The following is a 10,176-nucleotide window of genomic DNA, read 5'->3' as shown; positions in this document are numbered from 1 at the left end:
TATATGTGAATCAAGCCTTCTGCTGTATGTCTTACACAGTGATGTATTTCAATGATTTCTTAATAAAACTAGGAAAAAAAATACATTTAAAAAACAAACAAAACAAAAAAGAAGCAAATGCTCCCTTTGACAGCCTGAACTCTGGGTTATATGCAGGCCAAGCCCAAGAAGACCCAGAGGCCCAGACTTGAGGAATTCTTTCTCTACTCCCTGGCTCCGGTTTCTAAAATCATCCTTCTCCTGCTGTTTACCCCCGTGGGAGTGGGCTCAGGGAGCTGTTGGGACGCTGGTGGGGAAGCCATCCAGTTGGGCTTTCGTTCCTTTCTAGTTTTGAAAAGCAGCCTTCCCTCTCCCTTTAAAAGGTGGAGGGAAGGGAAAGTAATAGGAACCCCAAACAAGCTGAATCTGAGGCCTACAACGATGGCCTCCTCTGGCCAGCCCTGAGGCCATCGCAGAGCTGGGTAACACAAGTACCCACCATGCCTGGGTGATCTTGGTGACCAGCACCCACAGGCTGCCTCCCCCAGGCCGCTCTGCTGGGACTCCAGACCCTCCTGAGAAATCACACGCAGGTGTGACATAACATCCCACTCCCAACCCAATACTGCTATGGAGGTCCCCACCTCAATGGGCCTTTGAAGTAAAAACGGGTGAGAGTATTTGATTTTCAATGCTTTCTTTTTTTCGTTTTACAAACTATGAGACAAATCCAAGGCAGCGGACAATGACCCCGAGGACTGGATCTGGAGAGAGTTGCCATATTACATATGTTCAGCCAGTGACTGAACCAACTCCTCAGGGACAATGGGAGGCAAAGTGAGATGACACTCACTCCCTGCAAGGCCTCCCCTGTGAAGCAGCAGCTGAGACTCCAGAGCTGGCCAGGGCTGATGAAAGAGCCCAGGGAAGAAGTCAGGACCCAGAAACAATGATGGCTTTGGTTTCTAGCTGGTGGGACTGGCTGATTCTTGGTGCAGCTTAAGACAGAGAGCCATTTTTATACCACTTAGTAGCTAATGGAAGCCTGCTGGGAACAACAGGGCTTGTCTGGAGGCAGCTCAGTTTCTGATTTGGTGGGCAGCCAATCAGTGCAGCAGTCACGCCCGGCTGGGTGGACAGGGAGGGCAAAGATGCAGTTGGCGTGCTTCAGCGGTGCCCGCCAAGGGGCCACCTGCTGCTGGACTCCATAACTCCGTTCCTACAGACCAAGGGGCACTCACAGGACACCCATCTGGTTCCACCGCATCCGACTCCTGCAGCATCATCTCTTTGCCTTTGCCTTCCCCTTCTTGTTCCTTTATTGTACATCAAGTAACTGGTATACATGCTGCATTTTTCTTTTAATTTTTAAAAAAGATTTTATTTATTTATTCATAAGAGACACAGAGAGGCAGAGACACAGGCAGAGGGAGAAGCAGGCTCCCTGTGGGGAGCTCGATGTGGGACTCGATCCTGGGGCCCCAGGATCACGACCTGAGCCAAAGACAGATGCCTAACCACTAAGGCACCCAGGTGTCCCGAATGCTGCATTTTTAAAAAAACTAAATAGCCATGGTAAGTTTTGATCGTCATTAAGTGGAGATGAGACTGGTAAAATAACTGGTTCTGGGAAAATAGTCTCTTTCTCCATTAGTGGCATGCTCATTCCGCTCTCATCTTTATATTCCACTAAGTTATTTTGCTCTCACTGTTTAACAAAACAGCAACATAAAAAAAAAAAAAATCCTTGCAGACCTTATTTGATTATAGAATTCTAGTGTTTTCCACTTATCATTGTAAAACCAAGGACAATTTTAAATCAGTTTTGCATGTAGCCACTACGTGTGTAAGACAATTTATCTTTAGGTAGGGATAAATTACTCCAAAAGGAATGAATCCTAGATCGTTCTCTCTTCGAGTCAAATGTCTTATTGTTTAAATAAACTTCTTGTTTAAAATGAAGGGAAAAAAAGATAAAACCAAAATAAAACTCCCAAGTAGAGGTCTGGGTGTTTATTAACCATTAAAGAACAACTAAAGAGCCAAAGCACATGTGACCCATTTGCGGGGGAGGGAAGCGCCAGCATGTGGGCACCCTCCCGCTTTCCTCCAAGGCTCCGCTGCTTTCCAGCCAAAGCAAGGCCTGGGTCAGCCATCTGCATCCGGGCCCAGGGGTAGTGCATCAGTCGCAGCTCTGGGTCCTGGAGCCAGTCAGATGTGGTTCAAACCCTGTACCTGACACTTTCCAACTGTGTGACTTTGGTCAAACATTTCCTGCTCTCTGTGCCTCAAGTATCCTCAGTTGTCCATCTACCAAGTGAGGATGATGATAATTACTTTGTAGGCGGTTATGAGAGTGAACGAGATAGGGAGAGACAGCAGCAAGAACTCGATCATAGTCTGTATTCCATGTCAGTGAATGTTGAAAACCATTGCTCTCTTTGACATCGGTTTTTCTCCTGAACATTTTATTACAAAAAAGTTCAAACATACAAAAAAGTCGAAAATGGCACAGTGAACAGCCATCCACCTAGATTCTACAATCAGCATTTTTCTGTATATGTTTTATTGCCTATTATCTCTTTTCCACCCATTGATCCATTTTTTTCAAAATTTACTTTATTTTTTTTCAAAATTTATTTTAAAGTAGGCTACAGACATCAGTACTTTTCACAACGCACATCATCATCTAGTCTTTTATTTTATTTTTTTAAGATTTTATTTATTTATTCATGATAGACAGAGAGAGAGAGAGAGAGAGGCAGAGACACAGGCAGAGGGAGAAGCAGACTCCATGCAGGGTCCCCGACGCGGGACTCGATCCCTGGTCTCCAGGATCACACCCTGTGCCAAAGGCAGGCGCCAAACCGCTGCACCACCCAGGGATCCTATCATCTAGTCTTTTAAAAGGCAAAATTTATATTTAGTGGATTGTACAAATCTCAAGTGTATCATGAATGCATCCATGTTGGATCCTTAGTTCTGTATCCCTGGCCTCTGTTGCCACAGAGACTGCTTTGCCATATGTTCTCCTCTCCCAGGAACCAGGCAGTGGGTGGTGGTAGGGGAACACACAGGAGGATCTCACCTAGAGGCCAGTCACCCTACTCCTCTGGGAGGTCCAGATTGAGCTCATGTTCCAGTAACTGCACACATAACTATTTCAAAGGTCCAAGACAGTTTAGATGTCATTTAATTTACACAGTGTGGAAAACCCTTTTGTCATATCCCCCAACAGATGACATTCAATCTCTTTGCATGCCTCCAACAATCCCACTAGCTTGTCTTTCCCAACTCAGTTCTTTCTGTTGATGAGCTGGAATTCTTCATCCTGTAACTTTCACATTCTTCCTTCTGAAGACAGATTCAATATCCCTGTAAAATAGGAAGCCTGGTCTCACACACTCTTCATTTTCTCTCAATTTCTTCAGGTCTATTTTTCCTCCTTTGGCACTTTATCACATCCTGCCTTGACTTGTTCATTAATGCTTCACACATTCTCCTTTTTAAAAGTTTTTTTAAAGGATTTTATTTATTTGAGAGGGAGAGAGAATGAATGGGGAGGGGCAGAGGGAGAGGGAGAAGCAGACTCCCTTCTGAGCAGGGCCCAGGTGGGCTCAGTTCCAGGATCCCGAGATCATGACCTGAGCTGAAGGCAGATGCTTACCTGGCTGAGCCTCCCAGGTGCCCCCATTATGCTTCATTAGTGAGGTTTCCTAGGGGCCGGGACCACCTCTAAGGCTTCTGTAGGCCAACCTGAAACACTGTCTTCTTTGTGGGTGCTCAATGCATGGATGGGATTGACTTAGATGGAGAAAAATAAGAATATCACACGTGTTAGATATAAATATAACTGACCTGGGTCCAAACCATTTAATAGGCTTTAGTCTTTTCAGCATATTTGGAACTGTACATCATGAGTAGGAAAGCTTGTGCATCAGTCTATGTTCTGTAGAGGAAACAGCCTTGGAATATAACACCTTAATGAAGATCCTTGACTAATGAAGCTATAATAAAAACATTAACTCTATGTTGTCAATGTTGGGCTGCCTGAGCCACCACAGCTGTATACTTTGGATTATTAGGTTTTTTATTTTGGAGAAGAGAGCCTTGCTATTCAGGAACCTCTCTGAAATGTCAGCGCAGTCTTGATGTCCACCTCAAGGCCAGGGCTGGGGATATTTCAATTTCATGTTTGAAGCCAGGGCACATTCAAAGGGCTTTCAGGCACAGCAGAAACGTCTTCCAAATGAAACTTTCCTGCTTCCCATAAAGGGCCCTGGTTTCCAGTGGACTGTGTAAATGAAGAAAGTCTAGTTCCACCCAGCTCTTATCCACTCCCTTTCTTCCTAATTCTTTCACAGAAAACCCAGGTTGAAACATCTTTGTAAACTTTCTTCAATACCATAAATGCCTCCATTTGGGGCAGGCAAAAACTGTGCCTTCTCAGCTGGTTTGCATTTTTTCCAGTCGTGTTTGCAGAAAAGAAAACTGAACTAATTTTTACCAAACCTTCTCCTCTCTGCCTCTCAGGAGACCAAGAGTTAGCCAGAAGCCAAATTATCACTCTAACAATGTAACTGTATTCTTGCCCTGCATGTTTTTCTTTTCTTCCAAAATTAAGGGACCCCTCCCCCCACATACACATAGTCTACCGTCAAACCCATGGTCATATATGGGTTTCACAAGAGACAAGAGCTGTTGACACCATCCAGATGGGGCCTGGGAGGCACTGATTCTTCCCTGGACCTGGAGAGGGTTTTCAGGGAACATAGGGAATTGGCAAAGAAGTCTCTGATACGCTTGCAATGACTCGTGTCTACTGGGAGCTCAGTAAATGTAAAATAAGCCTACACAGATTTTTACCACAAAAGTCAGGGTACAAAGGCACATCTCCAACAGCGTGATGGCACTCAAAAGGGCTTCTCTGGGGAGACATCTTCTTAAAATAAGAGCAACTTAGGATCTCAAGGTTTTGGGAGAAATGTGTCTTGTTCTCTTCCTGCTGCAAACCCACTTGTTTTATATGGCCCCATGGCGGGCCCAGGAGTTATACCCTATTATAGTGACTGGTTACTCTCTGGAGAGGCTGGGCCTTGGGTGGTTCCTGACAGCCAAGAACAAGAAGGCCAGAGAGAATGTATTTACCTGCCTGGGGTGGACCAAGGGGGAAGTCTGGGGAGGCTCAATTCTGTGTCCAACGCTCTTAACATGGTGCCCAGAACAAGTACAAAAACCCCACTAGGTTGGCTGCTGAAATGGATGGAAAGTGAAAGAAAACATGGGAGATTATGGGGGACAGGCTGGACGATCTCTTGAACTGTCTTGAGTAATTAGGACTGTTTTCTGGAGCAGGGATAACATCCCAGCTTGTATTTTATTGCTTGCTCAGTGCCTGGGTGGGGAGGGTATTTGGCTTCCATGAAAGCACAGCACCTAGGAAACTACTAGCTGCCTTCAAAACAAGGTGATGTTGCTTACTGAAGCTGCCTTGGTTGCATTAGCAGTTTCTCCTTCACTTGAGGGCAAAAAGATCTGCCTCTTCAATATACAAGTCAAGGCTAACCTGTGTCAACTCTCTTTGAAGCTGACTTTAACCACACGGTTAATTCCCACTGTCAAAAGTCTGTCTTCTTTTACACTATAAAGTTTAAAGATACTTAGCATGGGGTTGGGTACTGGATCCACATTTAAAAAAATACCTTTCATCTCACCTAGAAGACCTTTATTTTAACAGTCACAGCACTGCCTGAAACACTGAGACACTGACCATAAAATAATGAACCTTTTAAATGACGTTTGAGTGACCATTAAATAACAAACACATTAGAACGTATAAACCAAATATAAGTAAACAAATATGTCTACCCAAATAAATATTGTTCTTGAAATAATCTTTCTACTCAAATGATGCCATTATTGCTAGAAGCATTTTCAAAACCTCTCTTGCAGGGTAGCCGTTGAAATAACTGGAACAAAAGCAAAAAGACGTCACCGGACTTGAGGGTCACAGGTTTGCTTCTTTGAACCAATACATCTTCTTGTCTTTCACACTTTTTGAAACATTCTTCCTGTCCTTCTCCCCTCTTTCACATCATGAACTGATAACCAAGAGATCCCAACAGAGTGTTTTAATGGTGCTGAGAATGGAAAGGTCCAGCAAAAAGACTGAGGGGCCAACTGCAGTCTGGAATCTGAGAGATCAATGGAGCATGGTCACTGCCCCAATTCTTTTGGGTATTGAGTGACTAAATGAAATGTGAGAGGTGCCTGGGTGGCTCGGTTCGTTGCAGTTGCCTCTTGATTTCAGCCAGGTCGCAAACTCAGGGTCCTGGGATCGAGTCTTTCTTCGGGCTCCTTGCTCAGTGGGGAGTCTCCCTCTCCCTCACCTCCACTTGTGTTCTTGCTCTCTCACTCTCTTTCAAATAAATAAATAAATCTGAAGAAAGAGAAAGAAAGAAAGAAAGAAAGAAAGAAAGAAAGAAAGAAAGAAAGAAAGAAAGGAAGGAAGGAAGGAATAGGAAGGAAGGAAGGAAGGAAGGAAAGAAGAAAGAAAGAAAGAAAGAAAGAAAGAAAGAAAGAAAGAAAGAAAGAAAGAAATATAAGTAGATAACTGGCCAGTGTCCTCAACTCAAATCAAATTGAACCTCCATTAGGTCAAGGAATATTCCTTGGCTATAGCCAAGCGGTAGCACCATGCATCCAGTGTAGATCTGGATTCCGTCAAAGTCTTTTTTTTTTTTTTTTTTTTGTAACAGGCCAGGAGACAGGCACTGATCAGCCATACTAGAGCTGGTTGCTGCTGGGTGGCAGGAATGCTTGAGGCTCAGAGATAAGGCAGAAAAGAACCAATTGTAGTTTGAATTCCCGTGATGGCAGCAGCTGTAAATGAGACTTAGAAGAATTGGCTTAGGCCATGGAGAAAAGATTAGTTTGAGAGAGTTCTAGTTGTGTGGAGCTACAGGAGAGAACAGCAGCTCAAGTAGCCAGGAATAATAGAAAACCAGGCTATGTACTCAAGATTTGGAACCAACCAAAAAAAACCTGGTTGGCTGGTTGTGAGGATTGCTTGAAATATTTATGCAAATGTTTTAAAACTATACAATGCTTTTGTTGATATGTTATTCACCATCTTTATTGACCAGGAAAGCAAACAAGCTTCAACCTTTCCACCCTTCCACTTACCAGTTATCTGCATTCACCCCTATCTCATTTGCTCTTTGCTCTTTCCTTATCTGTTCCTGTTCTTACCCTCCCAAGCCAATTACCTGTGCAATATCTGTGCTCTTCTAGAGCCACGCCTCCCTGCTTCCTGAATTCTCCTTCCACCCACTGTGCCCCATTCATTCACCTCTTCAACCTCTCCCTCCCTCCCTCTTCCCCATCACCATTGAAACAGGCTCTAAGACCTCCTACCAAAGAGAAAAACCCTCTCTCGTGCCATTACACTCCTAAAGGTACTTCTTGTTTCTCACATTATTGCTTTTTTCTTTATAGTCAACCTTCTATAAAGGGCACTGTCTACTCATTACCTCTGGTTGCTTACATCCCATGCATACATGAGCAGTCTGGTTCCTGAATCCATCACTTCGAAGGCATTGGTTTTGTCAAGTACTCCCCACATCCAGGGGGCACTTTTTTGTTCTTCCATTAATCCACTCTCTCAACTCTATTCTTTCAGCTTTTAAGGGAACACACTCTCCTGTTGTTTCTTCCATTTTCCCAAATGTTCCATTCCATATTGCTTCCTCTATCCATTCCTTAAACATAGGGGATCCTTTTTGGCCCCTAAGGGCACTGATAGTTCTTCAGCTCTTAGGAAGAGGCTACTTGGCAAACCGTTCACAGTCAAGGCCCTATGTTGAGCCAAAGGTTCTGGAGTTGGTGCTTTCTCTCTCTTAGATTCCTTTCTGGGGCTCCTTTCTGGGGCTCTTATTTTCCAGCTATCCAGTTGAGTGAGTCCGCATGTGGCCACCAGCTGCTGGAAAAGCACATGTTATAAAAGCACAATTTGACCAGCAATGCTCCAGATGCCAAAACAAACCTCTCTTTGTTTCCTTACCCATTTTTTGCCATGCCTTTGCCTTGGTGTTCTATAAAACAGAGAGTAGACTTGCATCTGGGCTTATGAGGACAGGTGGCCATTCAGGCTAAGTCAGATCTGCCTGCTATAGACCAGACAATTGGTGGCTCCATTAGTTAAACCCAACACAACGAGGGCTAGGGCTAGTCCCTATCCTCAGGGACTAAAGCCCTCAAACATCTATTCCTTGGGAGATTCCTCTGCCTGCCTAGGTTCTTTTTAAATGTTCCTGTCCCAGAGTCCCAGATGAGGTCAGCAGCCATTCTCAAATGCATCTTTATCTGACTTTTATCTATAGTCTCTTTCTTCTCTATACACACTTGTTCTGAGAGACCTGACCCACCCACAGGGCTCCAAATACTGCACGCGGGTGATGATGCCAAATCACCATCTTTGGCGCACAGACAGGGTTCCTGGCCCATATCTAATTACAGGATCAACATGCCTAAAAGAGAACTCATTAACACTCCTCAAAACCAGCCCTCACTCCCTATACTCCATTCTGTTTATCCCCTGCCTCTCATCACCCTTTTTATCTGGTTAGCTCTTACTTCTCCCTAAAAATAGAGCCAAGCCAAGGTATCACTTCTCTGGGAAGGCTTCCCTGGCCCCTAAGATTGGGTTGGCCTGCCCCTATGTTCACATGATGCCCTGTACTTTCCCAGTATGACACCATATTATAATCACTTGCTCCCTTTTTTGTTTTCCCATTAAATTGCACATCTTTCCAGGGCAGCAGTGCCATCTTGAAAGTCCAAGAGTAAGTGGCATGGGTAAAATGGAAAAACTCCTGTTGCAAATTGAAATACTAGCCTTCTTCAAACACTAGCCATCCGTTTATTGACCAAGTTGAGCTGGGTAAGATTTTGTTTTCTCCCACCATTGTCTTCAAATGAGCTCTGCTGTGTCACCTTTTTTACTCTTTGGTGATGTCTCCAGGCAGATTCCAAGACTTCAGTCCTGTTCAGGCATCAGCAGAGTCCTATTTGGGAATACTAAAAGCTCCACTCTAACCCCACACTTGAGCCTCACATCCGGTTTAGTTCCTTTTCCACACCTCAGCTCAGGTCTGACGTGAGGGTTAAGAACCTCCAGTAGGGAAGGGAGTGTGTCTGTTCTTTCCTTCTTCCTGATTTGCCTTGTTCACCCCTAACCTGCTTCTGGATGCTCTAGGGCTGAGCAGATGGGGAAAATTGAGAGGAAATCAGGCCATTATGTATAACATGTGCAGTTTGTGGCTTTCCCTGGAGTGTCTGAAGTCCCCTTCATTCTAAGTCCAGCTCCTTTATAGGCATGTTAACAGGACTTTTGAGATGCACTTCCCTACTTCCGCCTTGGAGACTTCCCACAGTGCACTGCAGGTGGTGCCCTGTTCAGCCTATCTCAATCTCTCTCTGCTGGGCCCCTTGCCCCACAGTGCAGCTCTCTGGCTATCACTTGGCCTAATGGGAATCGACTCACAGAGCCCTCCAAATGGCAGACACGCATCCCTGCTGCCCTCTCTCACCATACCCCATCGCCCAGTCTCAGCTAGCCTCCTGCCCTCACAGCTCCCTGATAGCCACATGCCAGTCCTCCTGGCCCCAGACTCCAAGAGGCACGCAGCAAGGTCTCCCGAGACCCTTGGCATTCTTCCCTCTGGTAATAGCACCTCACAGGCTGAAATGTTTTTGCCACTCAACAAGCTTCCATCTGTCTACAAAGTGCGAGACCAGTCTGTCTCCCCTTCTCTCAAGAACCTTCTCCCAAGCCTGAGGTTCTCTTGTCTCCACTCTCTGCTTGCTTTGGGTAAAGAATCCCTTTCCCATAGGGAGTGGAGGGAAAAGCAAAGCTTGCTCCTCTTATGAATTCCCTTCAAAGAACTCTCTCTCCTGAACCTCTAGCCTGTCTTTGGCAAATCCTGTGAGATTTTTTAGCATCTCTCTTTAGAACATGGGGGTCCTTATCATCCATTGACTTCAGCTTTGAAGCTGTAGCCAACACCTGAGACAACAGGAAACGTTCCATTGCACATCCTGCTAGCTCTCGCCTCTGCTTAAAATACTCCTTCCTTACACCTGCACTTACACCTCCTTACACTTCCTTACCCCCTCAGCCTCACATCGCTACACCAT

The 10,176-nt window shown here is 45.0% G+C and overlaps 1 protein-coding gene across 3 annotated transcripts in view; it reads right to left on the bottom strand.

Moving 5' to 3' along the window:
* Nucleotides 1–3,667: 3,667 nt before the first annotated feature.
* The window catches only part of ARSB (arylsulfatase B), a 187,361-nt gene continuing 180,852 nt past the window's right edge, over nucleotides 3,668–10,176 (bottom strand). Inside the window, exon 7 of one of the 3 annotated variants that reach the window (XM_049108349.1) lies at nucleotides 3,668–3,783. In XM_049108349.1, coding sequence (XP_048964306.1) covers nucleotides 3,683–3,783 — 101 coding nt within the window. In that variant the 3' untranslated portion in view covers nucleotides 3,668–3,682. Of the gene's footprint in view, nucleotides 3,784–7,087; nucleotides 7,961–10,176 lie in introns of those variants that run through there. The other 2 variants (XM_025437166.3, XM_035714319.2) reach the window with 2 other exon arrangements.

Source organism: Canis lupus, chromosome 3, assembly GCF_003254725.2.
Source record: "Canis lupus dingo isolate Sandy chromosome 3, ASM325472v2, whole genome shotgun sequence".
Classification (NCBI taxonomy): domain Eukaryota; kingdom Metazoa; phylum Chordata; class Mammalia; order Carnivora; family Canidae; genus Canis; species Canis lupus.
The sequence above is the reverse complement of the archived record's forward strand: the minus strand, read 5'-3'. Positions and strand labels throughout refer to the sequence as shown.